This window comes from Saccopteryx bilineata, chromosome 3, assembly GCF_036850765.1.
Source record: "Saccopteryx bilineata isolate mSacBil1 chromosome 3, mSacBil1_pri_phased_curated, whole genome shotgun sequence".
NCBI classification, from domain to species: Eukaryota; Metazoa; Chordata; class Mammalia; order Chiroptera; family Emballonuridae; genus Saccopteryx; species Saccopteryx bilineata.
The window spans coordinates 208365144-208385908 of NC_089492.1; the positions used below are offsets into that span (position 1 = coordinate 208365144).

The 20765-nt window shown below is 49.9% G+C and overlaps 1 protein-coding gene across 6 annotated transcripts in view; it reads right to left on the minus strand.

Annotated features, from left to right (window-relative positions):
- BCAR3 (BCAR3 adaptor protein, NSP family member) overlaps nucleotides 1-20765 on the minus strand; it is a 125664-nt gene that overhangs the window by 19160 nt on the left and 85739 nt on the right. For 4 of the 6 annotated variants that reach the window (XM_066268697.1, XM_066268694.1, XM_066268695.1 and 1 more), the window contains 4 exons: nucleotides 14912-15040; nucleotides 11100-11542; nucleotides 7483-7586; nucleotides 5747-6399 (listed from right to left, as the gene is read on the minus strand). In XM_066268697.1, coding sequence (XP_066124794.1) covers nucleotides 5747-6399; nucleotides 7483-7586; nucleotides 11100-11542; nucleotides 14912-15040 — 1329 coding nt within the window. Of the gene's footprint in view, nucleotides 1-5746; nucleotides 6400-7482; nucleotides 7587-8363; nucleotides 8570-11099; nucleotides 11543-14911; nucleotides 15041-20765 lie in introns of those variants that run through there. The other 2 variants (XM_066268699.1, XM_066268698.1) reach the window with 2 other exon arrangements.

A 20765-nucleotide genomic window follows, 5' to 3' on the forward strand; every position in this document is an offset into this window, starting at 1 on the left:
TGAAAACACAGTTTTTCTATGTGATACAAATACTGGAATATAAAACCTGGGAGCAAGCATAGTCATTGGCCTGCAGAATCTGCAAATTTGGTGTTCCTCAAGCTTTTGTCCAACATAGGCTGGATCCTGCTGTGACAGTCTGCTGGGGTCAGACAGCAGGGCTGCCCACGGACCCCCTGCGGTGGGAACGCGAAATTGAGTCCCAGTGCCCCTCCGCTGCTGCTGTGTGCTCTTCCGTTCCTGTTCTCACTTAGCAGCGGGGTTGGCTGCTGTTACCCCTAATTATGCCTTTCTGGGGCTCAGTAAATACACCATATGTCTGGAAACCATTAGAAACGTGTATAGAGATTTGAACCCATGGTCTCAACACACTCACTTCTCTTCCTGAGGGGTTTTCCTTAAAGAAGACCTTCATCTGTTTGTCCCAGCCAGCTCTCCCCATCACAGTTCTGTGTGCAATCACAGTTTATCAGAACCAGGGATTAGCCGGCCATTGATAGTAAATGTTACAATAGAGTCAGTGAATCTCTAAAATGGGAATAATGATGTCTCAGCACCCTGATGCACTAACAGTACAACCTGTGGATACAATGGGTCTCACCAAGCCTGGACACACAGCAGGCCTGGGACAGTTCCTCTCCTCGATCTGTGTTGTCTTCAAGTACAATTATGTGGGCTGTATGAATAGTCCAGATGCCCTCATCACCTGCTGCAAAAAAACATCTGGAAGTTTAGCTGATATCATTAACCCTGACCCTTAACTTCTGTGATAGAGCAAGGATCTGCCCTCAGCCGTGGGGGACTGAGTCTTTGGGAATTAGCTATCCTGGGCAGACCCCAGGACAGGATGCAGAAATCAGACCATGCGCTCTGAGTCTGTTTCACCTTCTCTAACACAACTGCTAAGGTCACCTTTCTCAAGGACTTCTCAAAGGATCAAATGAATTTAAAATCCGAAAGAACTATCTGAAAACATAGGTTATGAATCACCGGCCATGTAGAAGCAGTAAGAATCCTGGGTCAGTCTTTGGAAAGAGATTTACACCTTGACCATGGCAAAGCAGCCCAGTTGCATACCCCAGCCACCTGTGGTCACACACACTTGGCTTGCTTGTTTAGACAGTGGCCCTGTCAGAGGCTCCAAAAGCCAGCACATCTGTGGGGTGTCCTCCAATCCACACACATGCCGTGTAGCAAGAGTCAAAGGCTTGTCAGGGATTCAGTTCTGTTCTGGAAGCACTAGCATCTAGTGTTCCCGCCCTGACAGAGAAGCCTCTGGTCTGTTGTCCTTCAGTGTAACATTTAATCCCCTGGTCACTTTCCTGGAATTCTATCAGAAAATGCCAATACCTGCTTGTTTTAAGGCTGAGCTATGGGATAAGGAGATCCTGTGTTCATACGGCAGGGCCTGGATTAGGTCTCCAGGGAAACAGCCAGGGCCATGGAACCCACAGATACAGAGGAGGAACAAGCATTTTTAGAGCATTTACTAAGAACTGGGCCTGGCAGGGCGACATCAGTGCCCCACGAGGAGGCATTACGGCCGCCCTCTCTCCTCAGCTCTCAGCTGGACCAGCTCCGCAGGCTCCTCGAGCTCTGCCTGCTCCTCATCCCACTGCTTCTGGAGCTGCTGGGGGGGGGGGGGCATGGCCCAGCCCTCTTTCCAGCTGCTAAGGGACCTTCTAAACGGCATGGCATCACCTGGCTTAGTTCGCCATCACTATGGCCCTCAGCAGAAGGCTGATCGGCACTGTGTCCTCCCAGGCCCCGCTCCCTCAGTGAATGGCAAGTGCTTTGAACACAGCAAGTTGGCACAAGCCCAGAAGTAGAGACTTAAAAACATGGAGGACCTACCAGGACCTTGTCCGCCCCATCTTCACTGCCCAGAGCAAATCTTGCATAGGCCAACCCCTCCCCTATGGTTTCTGACCTCCGAGTTTCTGCATGTGTGCACTGTCTGCCACCTGGAAGATGCTCTTTGCTTTCTTCATCCGGCCAACTCCTATCAGCCTTCAAAACTCATCTCAGACAGCCCCAGCCTGATCCCCTAGCTGCTACATGTTCAAGACCCTGCCTCAGAGACCCACAGAGACCCCACAGCTCCTGCGCCTCCTCTACAGAGACTTTCCCACCTAGGTTGTGGTCTGAATTCCTATAGCACTGTCCTTCCCCACCTCCGCACTGTGACCTGGCTGAGCCCACATTGGTACTTAAGGCTGAATATATAACACTCATCAACACTTCCTCAGCCTCATGCTGGCCAGGCACGGTATGGAGGGTGACTGGGATTATTCCTCCCCTTTTATTGTCAAGGAGAGAAAGACTGGGAGAGGCAAGGACAGGCCGGGTCAGATTCAGGCAGTTCAGTCCCAGAGGCCCAGCTCTTACCCGTAGGCCCTCACTTCCGGCCACCGCAAAGATATGGTGGGAACACGGCTCCAGGCGACTGAGGCCAGGGCAGTTGGTGCTCATTTGCAGGACTCAGGAGTAGTCTCAGTAGATGCTCACCCAGCCCTGGGAGTGGGGTGGAACATTGCTGGGCGGGGAGCCTGGAGGTGTTCAGGACCATCCACTGTTCTAATGGCCCCTCTGGGCGTCAGCCCTGGGCTCTGTGCACCAGGTGGGAACTAGCACCTGGGCCTCAGACACTGCTGCCAGTGCCTCCTGAGCTTCAGGGTGGCCCGCTGGGCTGCCGCTGCATTTGGAACAGGTAACAGCAGCCTTTGCTCTATTTCCCTCTCAGTCACTGGCTGTGCCTGCTTTGTGGGCAGTCCTGAAGTCAGCGGTTCTAGGAAGAGGGAAAGGAGATGGCGTGGACTCAGGAGGGAGGAAGGAAGACCAAACAGCCTTCCCCTTGGGAAGCGTCAGGTGGACACCTGCTCTGGTCTTTGTCTTGGGGACTGTGTCTTCCAGGGCTGCTTAAGGCAGACAGGGGAGGGGGTCTCGCCTGGAGAACAACATGCAGAGAGAAATAGAATCAGAAAGAGGGCAGGCTGCACGTCGCTTCTGTCGAGAACGGACTTGGGATCTGGTTTCAGCTGCCGAGGTGGTGAGAAGGTTCCAGTGCCTCTTGCAAAGTGTGTTCAGGCATCTCACCTCCAAGCCCTGCTTGAGGCCACAAGGAAGAAGGATGTATTTCCTCCTGGGATTTAGGCTGCTCTGTAAACCCAGACCCATGTTTCCACAAGGAGCGTCCTTTGTGGAGAATCCAGACAGTCCCATGCTGGGCTCCTGGCCATCAGCCTGGTTGTGCTCTCAGATCCAGGCCCAGTCTGAGTTACTTCCTAGACTGGAATCTGAAGTCCTCTTTCTGTCCAAACAGGTTTATCTCACTTTAAAGTGAGTAAAAATATAACCGAGCAAATTAGCTGACAATTTGAGCACGGCAAAGCACACTCCACAAACAACGTGAACGGCACTATTCTGCTGAAGCAGCCCCCTTCCTGGCCATCTTTTCAGGGCCCCAACACATACACGGACACATAGGCAGACACACAGGCAGACAGACACCGCACCCCATCTCCCAGGCCTAGCCATGATGTTAACCGAGTGATCCCTCAGTCCTGTTTTCAGGAAGATGTTTGTTACCCCAGAATAGCCAGCAACTGCCTGATGTTCCTCCAGGCTGCTTGGGAGGCCTCCTGCCTACCATTTGAGTCCTCAACCAACTGAGAACTCCCTGAGAGCAGAGTGCTCAGAAACTAGATTTCCTGCCACAATTAACAACCTAGGAAATTTTGGAAAACCTAGCTCCTAAATAAGCCCTAACCTTTGAAGCTAATTGACTTCACTGAGCTACAAATGAAAAGGGGCGTTAAAACCTCATGAAGGCCTTATCTGTTGCTCAGACACAGGGCTCTGTCTGCTGAGGAGCATACTGAGTCTACCCAGCCTGAGATACCTGCTTTCTAGAAATATCTCTCTGGAGAACAAGGCTGCCTTAGGGCCACCTCTGAACAAAAGACACCCATAACTAAAAGGAATGTTTCCAATCAAAAATGATGATGAGGCCTTAGCCAGTTGGCTCAGTGGTAGAGCATTGGCCCAGCATATAGAGAAGTCTGGGGTTTGATTCCGGTCAGGGCACACAGGAGATGCTCCATTTGCTTCTCCATCCTTCCCCCTCTCCTTCCTCTCTGTCTCTGTCTCTCTCTTCCCCTCCCACAACTATGGCTCAAACAGTTGGAGCAAGTTGGCCTCAGGCACCGAGGATGGCTTCCTGGCCTTGCCTCAGGTGCTAAAATAGCTTGGTTGTGGAGCATTGGAGCAGCAGCCCCAGACAGGCAGAGCATTGCCTGGTAGGGGGCTTCCCAGGTGGATCCCGGTCAGGGCATAAATGGAAGTCTGTCTCTCTGCCTCTCATTTAATAAAAAAAAAAAAAAGTGATGATGATATAAACATATTTATTTAGTCACATGGAGAGATAGTCATAATATGTTGTTTTAATGAAAGACCCCGGGTTTAAAACAATATGTGGAGATGGGGCCATCTTTGTGGCAAACAACCAGATCTGCACACAATTATTTACACATTTCTATTTGCAGAGTAAATGTTAGCAAAGGCGATCATCAGAAAAATGGATTTTTTTTTTTTGTTGTATTTTTCTGAAGCTGGAAACGGGGAGAGACAGTCAGACAGACTCCCGCATGCGCCCGACCGGGATCCACCAGGCACGCCCACCAGGGGGCGATGCTCTGCCCCTCCGGGGCGTCGCTCTGTTGTGACCAGAGCCATTCTAGCGCCTGGGGCAGAGGCCAAGGAGCCATCCCCAGCGCCCAGGCCATCTTTTGCTCCAATGGAGCCTTGGCTGCGGGAGGGGAAGAGAGAGACAGAGAGGAAGGAGGGGGGGGTGGAGAAGCACATGGGCACTTCTCCTATGTGTCCTGGCCGGGAATCGAACCCGGTTCCCCCGCACGCCAGGCCGATGCTCTACCACTGAGCCAACCGGCCAGGGCCAGAAAAATGGACTTTAACTATTTTATAATTTTAAAAAATTTTTTGACTTTATTTATTCATTTTTAGAGAGAGGGGAAAGAGAGGGAGAAAGGGGAGGAGCAGGAAGTATCAGCTCCCATATGTGCCTTGACCAGGCAAGCCAGGGGTTTCGAACTGGCAACCTCAGTGTCCAGGTGACCCTTTATCCAATGAGCCACCACAGGTTAGGCTTATAATTTTAAAAAAATTGAGTAAGTATTAAATACAAAAAAAAAAAAAAAATCAAGGTAACCTTAAAATGTTTATCCTAAAAACCATTTCACTAAAAATAAATATGTAATATGTATACGCACACATATAATAAATGTGTATATATACAGTACATACATAATAAAATAAAAATAACCAAGGCTCTGCTACTCAATACAATTCCACCTACAATCTACTTTCCTTTGGACTTGACCACTTCGGGCAGAGTTGAGGCTAGGGGAGAATTTAGAGTCAGCACCAACTGGGAGAAGGATTCTGCAGCAGCCAGACAGCAGCAGGGCCGCAGGGAAGGAGGTCCGGCCCTTTGAAGTAGCTTGTCGTCCCTCTATCCAAGATGAATTTTACAAGCTTCCTACCTGGGCAAAGGTTATCCTGGCTTGTTGGTCCCACCCCTTAAATAAACCCCCATGCTCGGGTTATCTTCAGACTTTTCCTATGAGCAAAGCATATACGGGGTAAGGCAGAGTGGGGTGCAGACAGATTCCCCCTTCCCAGCATGTGAAAGCCGGAACCATACCCCCGCCCGCCACGAGGCACCTACCTGGCAGTCCATGCTCAGCATGTGCTGGGCAATGACCTTAGGGTCGTTGCTGGTGAACAGTTCTTTCGCACGCTTCAGCAATGCTGTTTCTAGCGGCTTGTTCTCAGGAGGAAGGAGCTTTGACTCATAGTCGTTGGGCTTGAACGAGGAGGCAGTCTCTAGGAGGGGCATCACAAACTCGCCCTCGTCATCCTGCCCCTTGTCCACTGGCACTGCGGCCGGTGGCTGCCAAGGCCTTGCTTTGTCATCATCATCGAGAATCAAGTAGTTGGTGCCAGAGTTCCGGGGACCTGGTGCCCCCTTCTGATTGGTTGTCAGCAGCTCCACGTAACTGTCCTGGGCACAGAATGGTGGCCTTGCTCCCTTGTCGCAGCCTGTGGCAAAGGCTGGGTTCAGTTCACAGTAGTTGGCCTCTGAGTTGAGCCAGGTGGACGGAGATGAGGGAGCCTTGAGGAGGGGCGCCTTGCAGGGCTTGGGGGGTGGCTTGGGGCACAGCTGGCTGTCTGAGCCCCTCAGTGCCTCCCCTGCCCTGGCGTCCGAGGAGACCCTCCGAACCACTGCTGGGCTCAGGGTAGGCTCGCTGCCTGTCCTGAAAACGGGTGAGTTTGGGGGGCCTGTGTCCACACCTGAAGACTGAGGGGGCATCTTACAGCCTGTGGAGGATAAGAGAGGGTGAGGAAAAGCTATTGTGTGGAGAACACAAAACAAACAAGACTAGAGTGACAGCATCCCAGCCCTAAATTCATGCCCTGGGGCAGGAATTTTCACCTTCAAAAGATAACGCAGTCTGACCACCCCATGCCCAACCTAGAGAAGTCTAAGGCATTTTGAGGGCTAAGTTGGCCTGACCTCACAGTTCTGGAGAACTTAAATCCTAGCGACTGCTGATAGCTGGGCTGCAATGCCATTTTATGGTCATATAAGGTTAGGACAGTCAGAGAGCGGGAAAATATAATATACACTGAGTCTGGAAAGAAATTTAAGCTTGCCCTAGGAAACACAAGTCTTGAGCCACAGAGCAAAAGGGCTCGGGGTCACTCTGAAAGCCAGGGTGGACCACAGCCAGCCTGAAGGGAGAGCTACAGACCCACCGGGCAGGGAGAAAAAGGCATTGTGATAACCCACATAGAAATAATTTAAGGGGCATTAAGAAAATCACTTTGTGGTACCAAAGAAGGTTAGTTACAAAAACAATGAAAAACAATCCCATGGCTCCTCAAGTAACTGCTTGTTTCCCCCACAGCCCACGCCTTCTCCATCTTCTGGCTGTGGAAGGAGAATGGAAAGGAAGAGGGTCGCTGGACAGCTCTTCTCCAGGAACACTAGGAGCAACCCACCCACCCTCTGTCCTGGGAGTGGACTGCAGGGGCAGCTCGTCCGTCCTGAAGCCTGCCAGTCAGCGAATGGGCTTGGAATCAGAAAACCTGCATTCAAATGCTGGTGTAGCCGCTCGCCCGATAGACGCCTCTGGACAAGTTACTTAACCTCTGTGCCTCAGTTTCCTTAACTTCACAAAGAGAAGAACCACGACCACCTTGAAAACTTGTTATGAGATTTAAAAGCTAGCACACAAAGCATCCAGGGATTTGCATCTGGACCCAGTCCTACAAACCTCCTGCAGGCATGGAGCCTTCTGTTTTTCCCAAATTAGGTGACCAGATGGAGCAGGATAAAACAGCCTGAAGGAAACCAGGTAACGCTGTCCCCCTCCTCCCTCCAAATTCCCGGTGACCTACCGATGGGCAGGTAGCTTTCTGACTGGTGGGCTTTGAGGGACAAGGCTCTGCGGTCCTGCATGTGATCCAGACAGGCTGGCTGGCTGCCGCTCTTCTCTTTATTTCTGAAGCAAAAGACAAGTGGGGCAGAAAGCTATCATTAGATCATAAAACCTTCAGGCAACATCACAAAAGCTTGCTCAGAGTGAGCGCTAGGGCATACCCTCACAGCCCAGGAATGTCTGCTGGTGGAGCACATTCCTGATGGGGGCAATTGATACATGATCGTGCCGTGCGCTCCATCTCCACAACCAATCCAGGTCCTGGGATGACTCCTTTGAGCCTTTCCAACCAGAGCCTGGGAAAGGTTTTAGAATGTTCTCAGGAAAATCTGATGAACTGGAATGTGTACTTTTAACGGAGCCTAAAATTACTTACAGACCCAGGAGGAGTGACTTGTTTAAATTCATGGGATTCCATCATGAATTAATAGTGTCACAATCAGGTTCCATTTCAGTGCAAGTCTCAGGCCCCCCCCCCCATAACCCACAGGATCGCCTGAGGAGGCTGTCACACCCAATCTCCTGGATGCAAAGGAGACCCCAAGCCAGCCTCACTCCTGCTCAGCTGGGTAAAGTGAGGAGTGTGGTCACCCGTTGTCACCAAGTGGCAGCCGGGAGGCGCGGAGCACAGCCACTCAGGGAAAAGGGGAACAGAACTTGCAATACAATTAGCCAGTATTCTTGCGTTCTTTGCCAATTCAAAAAATTTCTGTAATTAGTACCCAGGAACAGAATCTCTCTTTTGCTAGAAGAGAAAGTACTGTCCCAGCTAAGTTGTAATGAACTTTAACCAGCCCTCCCACAAGCTTATGTTACAGAAATTGCAAAGTTTCTTCCTACCTTTGCAGGCACCAAATCAAAAAAACAAACCAGAACCCACCCCAAACTCTCAGCAACAGAGAAATTCCAGCAACCCCTCAGAGATAAGGCAGGGCAGAGGGCAAATTCCAAAAGGCAATGGCTTCTGAGAAGGGATACTTAAGCAGTGGTCACCGGGAGCAGTCAGAGTCCACTGGCCAGAGCACCAGCTGGAATGCAGCCTGGCTGGGAGCACACCTTCGCCCGGCCGCCTGCCAGCCAACCAGCGGGCCCTAAGTCAGCGAAGGTGAGGAGCCACGGGAAGTGGGGAGGTGGGCAGGGCCATTACTCACGTTGAGCCTACCCCACCCCCATGTTTAGACATTTCTGGGCCTGCTGCCTGTGTGTCCAGAGGTGACAGAGCTTAGGAAGCTCTGCTTTCAAAGGGCAATCAGAAGAGGTTTTCTGTGAGGCCTGTCCTGTCTCCTGCACTTAGTGACTTTCTCAGTCTTTGTTTCATGTGTTATCTTAAAAAAATAAAATTGTATTTTAAATCCAGCTCTCTGAAGGCAGACCAGGAGGCCTTCCTCCCAGTACCACACTCAGCGGGGGTTCCGTGTGCTGACAACACACTCTGGCTCCGTTTATGACATTAACTCCCTGTTCATCAGTTGAGCGGCCAACCCTAACTCCCAAAAGAAACAGAAAAGTGTACCTACCCCTTTAATGTTTTAAGGGATCTCAAGTCCAATCTTTTTTTTTTTTTTTTGTATTTTTCTGAAGCTGGAAACGGGGAGGCAGTCAGACAGACTCCCGCATGCGCCCGACTGGGATCCACCCGGCACGCCCACCAGGGGGCGATGCTCTGCCCATCTGGGGCGTCGCTCTGTTGCGACCAGAGCCATTCTAGTGCCTGGGGCAGAGGCCAAGGAGCCATCCCCAGCGCCCGGGCCATCTTTTGCTCCAGTGGAGCCTTGGCTGTGGGAGGGGAAGAGAGAGACAGAGAGGAAGGAGAGGGGGAGGGGTGGAGAAGCAGATGGGCGCTTCTCCTGTGTGCCCTGGCCGGGAATCGAACCCGGGACTTCCACACGCCAGGCCGATGCTCTACCACTGAGCCAACCGGCCAGGGCCTCAAGCCCAATCTTATTATTACATAAGGTGAATTTCTAAATAACTTAGATAAAAGTTTTTCCTCCCTACCTACAATTGCCCTCAGTCTCACATTCTACTGCCCTCCAGAAGTAATAATTATTAGGACTGGGAACACTTACCTGGCACATATTATGTGCCAGCACTGTTCTAAGCACTTTGCATAATGTGACTCATTTAACCCTCACAAGCTCCTATGTTCCAGATGAAGAATGTGAGGCCCGAGCAGGCAAGTGGCTTGCTCGGGGCTGACCAGTGAGTGCAAACCGGCACTCATGTCCAGGCAGGTGGGATCCATGGCCACATGCTGACTATTATCCAATCCACTGGGGATTCCTGGCAGCATAGCTGTCATTGGTATTCCTGTACTTTACTTCTGAATTTTTGCATTCTAGAGATTACTGTTTATGCCATCTCCTCCTGGTCCAGAAAGAAAGCCCATCAGTGAAATAGAACATGTTGGCTTAAGTGTGTGAGCCAAGATGCCAGGGAGCCTGAGAAGGGTGCTGTGTAAGTAAGGCGACGGGGTCGGTCTTCGCCTACCACGCCTGCCTCCTCCCTGCTTTCCTTTCTGGCACAGTTTGGATAATATGCATGGCACGGCCCAGGGCCCTCAGCTCCACGGGCACAGGCCCTATATAAACACCTGGCACTGAAAGTTGACTGCAGGCACCTCAGTTCCGGGCCCAGTTCTCTGCACTTTTTTCTCCCTCGGTCCCCAAGGTTCAGACTACAGCCCCAGGCTCCTGACATCTCCTGTCCTAGGAATCTCATCTCTTCTCAGAGTCAACCCCCTTTCCATGCAGACTAAGCCCGAATCTAAGCCCTCAGGCCAAATCCCCACCTGAACCCGGCATTCAGTGAGCACGTGGTCCTAGCTCAGATGGAGTGACTGGTTTTTCCTCCAAAGTCCACCTGCTTTGTTCCCCTCCTGTGGTAGCTGACTGCCCTTCTCCACCTTCCCCCACACAGAAGAGCCCTGGGAAACCTGCTCTCTGTACCCCCAACCCTCCTTCTGCTCCCCACACGGAGCCTGACCCTCCACGATTCACTGAGCTGGCCCTCCTGACCTGCTCTCTCCTTGCCCCTCCTGCACATCACTGTCCAGTTCCACTCTTAGGACATTCTGTTCACCAGGTCAAGTCTCCGAGCCTCCCTTGCACCCCTCAGCCTGGGACAAAGGCCCCCATGATCTGGCCAGGGTTACCTCTAAGCCTACCCCTGCCTGCCCCGCCTGTGGACCCTTTGCTTCAGCCCCACCATCTACTTACTCACTCCACACAGCACTTGCCCCTTTCTAGCTGATCCTCACGCTCATGCTGAGCCCCACCTGGACCACTTGTCTTTGCAGCATCGAGCCTCCAGACCGGCCAGACCCCACCCTCCTTCACAAAGTCTCCCTTAGCCAACCCACTTCCCCATAGGCCGCATCATTAACTGTTGGCACCAACTCAATGGGGAACTGATCATGTACTGCCTCCTGACAGCTATTCCAGTTGCACTTGGCATTTTATTAACATCTTTTGTTGTCCCTATTTTAGGGTGAGCTCCTCATCTACCTAACTCAGCCTAGATGTGTCCAGAGTGCCCCTCATGGTCCCAACAGCACCCGAGGAGGTCCTGACCCACCTGAGGAGGTTTCCCCTGGGCAAGCTGGGCTCGCGGGCCTGGACGCTGCCCGTGGTGAGGCTCAGCCTCTTGGCAACATCTGGCCTTCCCTCCAAGAGGCTGCCCTCCCGGGCCCAGGCAGGGGAGGCGCCATAGCGCTCCTCCAGACACCGCAGGGGCACTGTCCTGTTGATGGGCTGGAAGATGATGGCTCCACTCTGCTGGGAGATGGGCCGGCGGTTGCCCACATAGCAGCGCACCAGGCCGGGGATGGAGTCAAAGCTCTCCATCTCAAACTGGTACTGCACGCGGCTGTAGGCTTCGCTGAGCCGAACGACTGTCCGGTGGATCTTGAAGTGCTGAGCAAGGTTCTTCCACTGACAGGTCAGAACAAAGTTTCCGGGGCTGGACAGGGAGTCTCGAACTAGGAAGTCACCATCTCGCTGCACAAGATTTTCTGATACCTTGGGGACAAAATGGTGAGTGATGAGTAGGAAAGACAAGCTTATATATATTTTTTTCATTGTATTTTTCTGAAGTTGGGAACGGGGAGGCAGTCAGACAGACTCCCACGTGTGCCCGACAGGGATCCACCCGGCACACCCACCAGGGGGCGATGCTCTGCCCCTCTGGGGTGTCGCTCCTTGTAAACAGAGCCATTCTAGCACCTGAGGTGGAGGCCATGGAGCCATCCTCAGCGCCTGGGCAAACTTTGCGCCAATGGAGCCTTGGCTGCGGGAAGGGAAGAGAGAGACAGAGAGGAAGGAGAGGGGGAGGGATGGAGAAGCAGATGGGTGCTTCTCCTGTGTGCCCTGGCTGGGAATTGAACTGTGACATCCACATGCTGGGCCGACGCTCTACCACCGAGCCAAACAGCCAGGGCAAGCTTATACTCCTTTCAAAAGCTGCATTTCTCCCTACTTCTTTGGGCCAACAAAAGACAATGCCATTTTGTCTCCACTTCCTCAGTGGGCTCTTGACTTTATCAAATGTCTAATTCTTAGAAGACTCATTCATTCATTTAAGTACTACTTGCTGACCACCTACTATGTGCCCAGTACTGTTGTAGGCACTGAGTTTTTAGCAGTGAATGAAGGAGACCGGAGTCTTCACTGTCAGGGAGCTTCTATAGTATATATTTTAGGGAAGACAAGTAAGCCATGAGGATGGCATGTCAGATGTTGTCGAGCGAAAGAAAAAGTAAATCAGGAGGTAAGGCCTACTTGGGAGGGGACAAGGTGAGGAGTAATCAGGAGGGTGTCAGGAAATGTCATTTATGCAACCCTGAAGGAAATAAGAAATAAAAAAATTGTGTCTGGTGAGTCTGATCCCCCCTGCCAACAATTCTGAGCATATTGATTCCTTGTTGGAGGGCCTGGAACAAAGTTGGGCCAAAATTCCTCATCTCACAAAGTTAGTGGGAGGATTATACATTTGCATACATGATATACACAAAGTACTAGTACAGTAGAACACAGTCATTACTAAAAATGGTTAACTATAGAGATGCTGACGTTTATTTAAAAAAATGAGAATTTGCCTGACCTGTGGTGGCGCAGTGGATAAAGCGTCGACCTGGAAATGCTGAGGTCGCCAGTTCAAAACCCTGGGCTTGCCTGACCTGTGGTAGCACAGTGGATAAAGCATCAACCTGGAAATGCTGAGGTCGCTGGTTTGAAACCCTGGGCTTGCCTGGTCAAGGCACATATGAGAGTTGATGCTTCCAGCTCCTCTCTCTCTGTCTCTCTCTGTCCCTCTCTGTCTCCTCTCTAAAATGAATAAATAAAATAAAAAATTTAAAAAAAAAACAAAAAAACAACCCTGGGCTTGCCTGGTCAAGGCACATATGGGAGTTGATGCTTCCAGCTCCTCCCCCTGTCTCTCTCTCCTCTCTCTCTGTCTCTCTGTCTCTCTCCCCCTCTCTAAAATGAATAAATAAAATAAAATTAAAATTAAAAAAAAATGAGAATTTATACTATGGTATAGCATGATCATTCCAGTAGCCAGACTGCCTGGGTTTGCATTCTGGCTGTGTGTGTGACTTTGGACAAGTTATATAACCTCTCTGTGGCTCTGTTACATGATCTGTAAAATAGGGCAAATGTTAGCTATAGAGCAGCTGTAAAGATTTAAAGGAGTAAAGTGTTAGCTATAATTAGCATTATTACTGTTACAGTGGTCAGTTATCCAGTGGTTGACAAACTCACTAGTCAACAGAGCCAAATATCAACAGTACAATGATTGAAATTTCTTTTGAGAGTCAAATTTTTTAAACTTAAACTATAGGTTTAAGTTAAAGTAGGTACATTCCTTATTGAAGTAGTGCCCACACATGGTATTTTGTGGAAGAGCCACACTCAAGGGGCCAAAGAGCCACATGTGGCTCGCGAGCCGCAGTTTGCCAACCAGGGAGCTATACAATCTGGAATGGTATACAGCTGAAAATTTACACTCATGGCAAGTGGAAAACAAATTTTATGATCATGATAAGGAGAAGGATAGTGGTGGCAGTCATAGATTTCATTTTACCGGGCCATGCCAACATTTGATCAGTTAGCTTAGAATACAGTATACTACCATGGTTACTTTAAAATTGAATCTTTGTCTTAAAAATACATTTTTTTCAATGCAGAAATTCCATTTCTTGGAATCGAGCCTGAAGAAATAATTATAGTTGTGAACATGACAGTTATCTTAAAGGGTGTTGTCAGAGTGCCGGTAAGTAATTGTGCATGTGTGCAGTGGACACCCATGCAGTGAGGAATGCTGGGACTATTTCATGGCAGAGAGCAAACGCCCAGGATATATCATTGAGTAGAGAACGTGGGCTACCAAAGAGTATATGTGGTGTGACCTCATACTTGATTTCAAAAGTCTGGGAGGGTTTACATCAAACTGTTCACAATGGTTAATCTCCAGGAGGGAGAGTTAGGGGTGAGAGTGTAATTTTTCTCCTTTTTTGCTCCCTGTATTCTCTACAATCAAATTTAAACTAAAAAAAAGAGAGAGAGAGAGAATGAAGTTAGAATAAGGACTATTTCCTTGGTAGTGCTGAGAAATCTGTTACATTAAAAAAAAAAAAAAACTGATGACATGATGCTCTTCTCCTCACCCCCAACACTCCCTCTCCTGCCCTGTGGTTTTGGGTGAATGACTGGCTAGATTATAATACAAGCCCAAGGAAAATTCTGCACCTCAATTCTGTACTTATTTTATTTTTCAATTTCTATATTATTAACACCCCTCCCCACATTCATGGCTGTCACTCAAACAACAATGACACTAAGTACATTCTGGGTTGTGAGTCTATGGTCACTGATAGGATTCCTCTTCTTGCCCATCTCTGGGTTAGGGGGTGGGGAGTGATCCAGCGGCCCACAAGGGCACAGGGGCCTTTTTTGCTCTGTGCCACCCGCCTCCGTGATATCCCTCTCTTTATCTGAAATTAAGCCACCGCCTTAGAAAGGAAGCAGCTCCAGAGGGCATGAGGCTGCAGGCAGCCGGCCAACAGTTCAATCATCCGAACCACTGCCCGGCCTTGCCCTTGGTAGGTACCAGCCTGTGGCGCTGCCTCCTGCCTGCTCCGTATCTGCAGACCACAGGGACACCTGCTTTTTCCTCATCCACTTACCGGGCATGCGGAAATGTACTTTGGTTTTCTGACCTTAGCTTTTCCCAAGGAGTCCTTAGAGGCTGGCCTAACCTGAGTCACTGCAGGCCACTTTATAGTGTTTGTGTTTGGCTAAACTGGGGCCCGCTCCTGCACGGCCCTGCTGTGTGACCCTGTGGGGTCACGGAACTGGGTGTTGCCCAGTAACCTCCGGCGTGGGTACCTGTCGGGGGATGCGGCCGTGGTACCAGGCGTGGCTGCGCAGGTCCTCACCGCTCAGCAGCAGCTCCTCCTCCAGCTCCTTCTTCAGCCTCTCAGGGGTTCTGTCCATGACGTGCCTCTCCTTGGAGAACTGCAACACAGTGTCAATGTGACCTCCCACCCGCCCCGCCGGCCAGACCAGGCCCGTGGGAGATGACTGCCCACCTTGAGGCTGGTTGCCTGGCTGACCAGGCCAGGGTCTGCCCAGAGCCCTGCTCAGGTAGGGGAGCCTGGGTAGTGACCTTCTGCTTCTCTGGCCACAAGTGTGAAGTAAAATTTTCACCTGCACATGGGGACTGTGATGGGAGAGTCGGCCAGCTGTTTCTTTCATCAGTCTACTCAGGTAGCAGTTAAAACCTTGGGGAGCTGAGCAGGGGCGCCAGACAGGTGTGCAGGGCCACAGGGGAGCTTCCTCATTCCCCTCGGAAGTGTCCTGGGAGCTGAAGCTGGGAAGGACAGCTGCCCCAGCAGGCCCTGGTCCCAGGCCTGTCCCACAGTGCTGCCCAAAGTGTGGTCCCCAGGCTGGTGGTGAGGGCTTCGAATTCTCTGCCACTGGCAAATTCCCATTCAGGAACTGAGTTAGACTTTAGACACTATTAGACAAAGTAATTTTGTTTCTTAAATCTAATAACAGAAGTCTAAGTTTGTATTTCATATGTCTTTTTAATTAATATTTTTCTAGTATTTTATTAAGACAGATTGGAAGTTGAAACTTCAAATCAGAACAAACGGTCCTTCGCCTCAGCTTGAGACGCTCTGATCTAGGTATTTGTACAGCGGCCAGGGCAGGAGGTGTGGGTGGGCAGCGCTGGCTCCTGGTTTAATTTAGAAACCACACACACTTACAGCATGTAAACTGAACTTGGACACCTGCCTGGCTCCCAGCAAAACCAGGCTCAGGGACGGCTGGCGGAAGGTCATGGCAGCAGGAAAAGGCCATGTCCTTGTGTTTTCCCAGGTTCCCTTGCTTGGACTCAAAAGCTCTTAGGAATCACAAAGCTATCCTCATCACACTGCTCCACACCTTAGTAGGGAAAGAGCCCCAAATCCTTCTCCACCAAAGAAAACAGGATTTTACAGCTGCATTCTTATCCTTCAGTCATTCTGGGAATGTAGGCCTTGAAGGCATTGGCTTTAGAATGACTCAGGGGCCACTTACAAGGTGGGGCTCTGGCTTACTAATTGTTTACATCTCCTCCTCCTCTTCCCTGCATTGTTCTTTGCACAGGGCAGGCAATCAGCACTCAGGAGGGTGTGATAAGCTGAGTTTGTACATAAGAGAGGCTGGTCGCATTGCCCGCAGGAATTAGCAGTGATGTTTGACACTGTCTGCTCCGACCATTAATTATGGACAGCTGCTTCTGAAGTCAGCTCATTGTAAGGACTCAGTGTACAATGCAGGTTGTCAACCCGGCCACATTTACTGTTAAATATTGTCTGTCATGCTCCCCTTAGCTTTTACATTTCACAAGAGCAGAAACCCATGAGCCTTCCTCCCAGCTGCCCTCAAGCAATGCCTGAATAAATTAGACACTCTGTATTTACTGAATGAACAAACACTCAAAGAGGAGGAACCTCTGTGACTTTTCTTAGTAATGAAGAACCTCCTCTTCTCTCTCCCAATTATTTAAAGCCCAATTTTAGCAGGGCAAGTTGACACATAGCTAAAGGATGACATCTTCCATCTCCCTCTCTCGCAGGAGGTGTGGATGACTGAGATCTGGCCAAGGACGGGTAAACTGCCGTGTTGGTGGGACGGCATGGCTGGAGCTGCACCACCACCCTGGACCATGAGGAGAAAGCCATGCCCCAGGGGAGCAGAAGGCAGGAACTAGCCTGGGTCCCTTGCCACGGTGGGGTCAACATCTGAGCCCTGGTCTTCCAAGTGCTCATCTGCCTTGTTTAAGCCTGTTATCTTGGGTGTTCCTGTCATTGGCAGCTGAACTAAATCCCAAGGCTACTGTGATCCTGGCCCCTATTTTAGCCACCCTGACAGTCTATGTGCCCGGTCTAAATCCTCCAAGCTGCGTCCTGGGCCACGCCTCCTTGGTCAGAGCCCTGAAAATGTAGAGCTGGGCAGATCCTATTCTCTGTGTAGCCTCAGGGAAGTGTGCCTCCAGCCCTTCCTCCTCTCTGCATTCTCCCTCCTCCCTGACACTCAGCACTCAGTCCCCTCCCCCACCCCGACCCACTCCTTCCTCAGCATCTCTCATACACAGTAAGGGTTTTTTTGTGTTGTTTGTTGTTTTTTAGCATTTTATACATGATAATCTTTCACTCTAGGATTTGAGATAATACTGTTTTATATACTTATACCTACTACCAAAAATATAGAATCAGCTATCTTTTTTCTTCTGTCCTAACTCCTGAGAGAGAGGAAAACCCACACAGTTATTGCCCCATCCCTAGCCTCTGCACATCAGGCCCCATGAGGAAGTACCCAGAGAGAAGAGAAAAGGGCATTGGCAAGACCAGGGGTCCCCAAACTTTTTACACAGGGGGCCAGTTCACTGTCCCTCAGACTGTTGGAGGGCCGGACTATAAAAAAAACTATGAACAAATCCTTATGCACACTGCACATATCTTATTTTAAAGTAAAAAAACAAAACGGGAACAAATACAATATTTAAAATAAAGAACAAGTAAATTTAAATCAACAAAGTGACCAGTATTTCAATGGGAACTATGCTCCTCTCACTGACCACCAATGAAAGAAGTGCTCCTTCTGGAAGTGTGGCGGGGGCTGGATAAATGGCCTCAGGGGGCTGCACACAGGCCGGGCCTTAGTTTGGGGACCCCTGGGCAAGACCAACTCTCCCAAGTAATTTGGGAGGAAAGACCTGACTTTAAAAAAGCATACCCTGAAGCTCTCGCATAAATTGTGAAAATTCAGGAGGTTACACAATCACTAAACTTGTATTTGAAAGGGGGAGGAGAGAAAGAGACAGATGAAGTGAAAGAGGGAGAGGAGAGAGTGGGAAGGAGGGCGGGAGGGAGATAGATCCGGAGCTAGCGAACAATTGCAAAGAGCTCTTCATTTCCAGCAGGTGAGAGAGGACTGGTGCTCCTGCGTAAAACCCAGGGGCGCCTGCAGCAGCATGCTGCTGCCTCAGCACATGGTTTGGGCTCTTCCAAACAACTGCAGAAGGCAGTTCAAACGTCACCCACATGTGGTCCCTCTCATCATTAAATCATGGTTATTTGGAGGATGGATGTCTGCTAGAACTTTCAGTTACTGTTTTAATCATCTATATTAATGCAACTTTCATTATTTTTCCCAAGTGCCTATATTTTATGAGACCTTGACCTGGCCAACTAGGATTTTGCTGCTATAGATAAATCCTTTGATGGGCTGTCAGTTCCATGGTTGGTGGTGGTGGTGGTGGTGGTGGTGGGGTGACCATACACCATATGAGGAAATTTGACACAATGTCCCCATTTGTATCTTTGAGAACATTCTGACTGATAGTTGTGCTCCTTGGGGACCAGGAATGAGTTTCCTGCTTCCTGGGGCAGGTCACACAGGTCTGTGACATTTGGCAGAATTCTGTTGGCTTCCCCAAACAACCAAACTTTTGTTAATAGACCCCCTTCCACTTACCAGCTGCCCTCTCGGGAGGATTTTGCATTTTTCCCTGAGAAACAGCCATTTTAGTCATGACCTAGACCAGTTTTGAGGTATTTTACAAAGGAAATTCTAGCAATTTAAAGTAACACAATAGTACCTCTGCCCTGCGCAAAGGTTTTATGCATCTGTATGGTCACCCATGTCCTTTGAAATTATCATTCTATTCAGGCCAAAGAATCCTCCCACCCTTCCTTAGACTACATCCTGAGGAAAGAGTGGGAGAGAAACATTTTCACTTACTTTATATTCATACGCATTGTTCTTTCATGCATAGCCCAGAATTAAGCAGGAGGGGACAGAACGAAGGGCAGCCTCAGCACGCCCTCAGCTTCCAATCACGGGACAACAAAGAGGACAAGCACATCACGCAAATCTGGTCCAGTTCCTATAGCCTTTCTCCTAGCTTGTAACTGCCTCCTCATCCACACTGTTTTTTTGTAGACATCTTCTGAATTCAATGCGCCTCAAAGACTGGCTGGATTGAAATCCTTCTCTATTCCTCTGTCGGCACGAGACTCATGGGACAGTGGGCATCGTGACACCCAGAGCAAGTTGAACATAGTTGTTCTCCCTCAGAAAGTTTTTATACCAAATGGCCATGCAACACTCACTGACCCTTTGGAGTTTATGGTCTTCAACTACCAGACCAAGAGAGACAGCAAGAAAACTCATCAAGAAACACTTTTTCACACACAAACACTATACATGCTACTAATGACCATGTTATTGCGACATCACTGTTCTCCAAGCTCAAAAATTCTCTCTCCACCGCTAAATTTGAATGTTGTTCCTAGAACGCAAGTCTGATTCCTTGTTTCGGAGCTTCCGACCTTGTGGGGAAAGGAGGCAGTGAGGGGTGGCTGGAGACAGTGGTTTTGCTGCACCAGTGCGGCTCCACCCTACACAGCAGCTGAGGCACAGTCTCCGGAGGAAGGGATGTGACGGGGCTGTGGATCAAGAACATTCTGCCTGCAGGTCTTGCCAGGTTCATTCAGGGACCAAACCCACCCACGGCCACCGAGAGAACAAGAGGCAGGCAAGACCCATGTCTTCCACTCCAAGGCTTGCCTGAATTTGATCCACTGAAAATTTGGAAGTCGTTCTTTTGGAGTGGGGTGTGTGTGTGTAAGAAAAGGTGCTATGTATATAAATAAAGTATAAAGCATACCTTGAGCAGGACAGAGAGGGAGAGAGGGAGAGAGGGAGAGAGGGAGGGAGGGAAAGAGGGAGGGAGGTTAACTACTACATCATGGTTACCTACTCACATGGCTCCCATTAGCTTTGGGCTGATGAGGAAGGTAAATTGGTAACTAGGGCAAATGCAGGGGGTGGAGGAGGCCCACGCTTGTCACTCTAAGTTGAAGGTTAGTTAGAAATTCATGAGTTGCTATAATTGTCGCTTTTTATGGCAATCTGAGTCTAACTGCATCTTTCCTATTGCCAGCATTTTTAATAACCCCGATGGCAACAAATGTAACTTTAAGAGCACGGCCAGCCCATCCCCTTCACACACAGGCCACTGTGCCACTGAGTGGCTGAGTGACTTTGGACAAATGAGTTTACCTCTCTGTAAAGCCTCGGGCTCCTGGTCTGCAAAATGGGCATAATGGTGTCCTGAGATGGTAAAAGTATGAAATGAATCCGTATCTGTAAAGCACTCAGAACGTACCGACATACAGTCAGCACTACCTGTCAACTGTTATTACAGACTCGTGTCAGACTGCTACGAGTCCTCCGGTTACCTAAATGAATAGTTCATGTTTCAGGTGGTTAAGGTCTGATGCACGGAGGCATGAGGGTTTTCGCTGGAAGGGAAGCAATTAAGGAAAGCGACCTCGCACTTGCACCAGTGCCTGCTGCCTGGCCTGCCGAGGTCTGTTCAGTCCTCTCAGGAGAGCTTGCTGCCCGCCTGCTCCAGCACCTCTGGTCCCATTACAAGGCCAGGACTGGTCCTAGCTTGCTGAGGTTTGCTGGCTCAAAAAATCATGCCTATCTCCCTGAATCTGGAATGAACATCTCTGCAGCCCCACACAGCCCGCAGCAAGTCTGGTCCTGACAGGCCAGAATAGCCGGAGCCCTGAGATGGTTGGGAAACACATTCTGGAGGCTCGGAGCCAACTCCACGAACGTGCTGGAAACCTCAATTAACACAGGAACCTATTTTCAACAGTTCTCCGGGGAAGAAAAA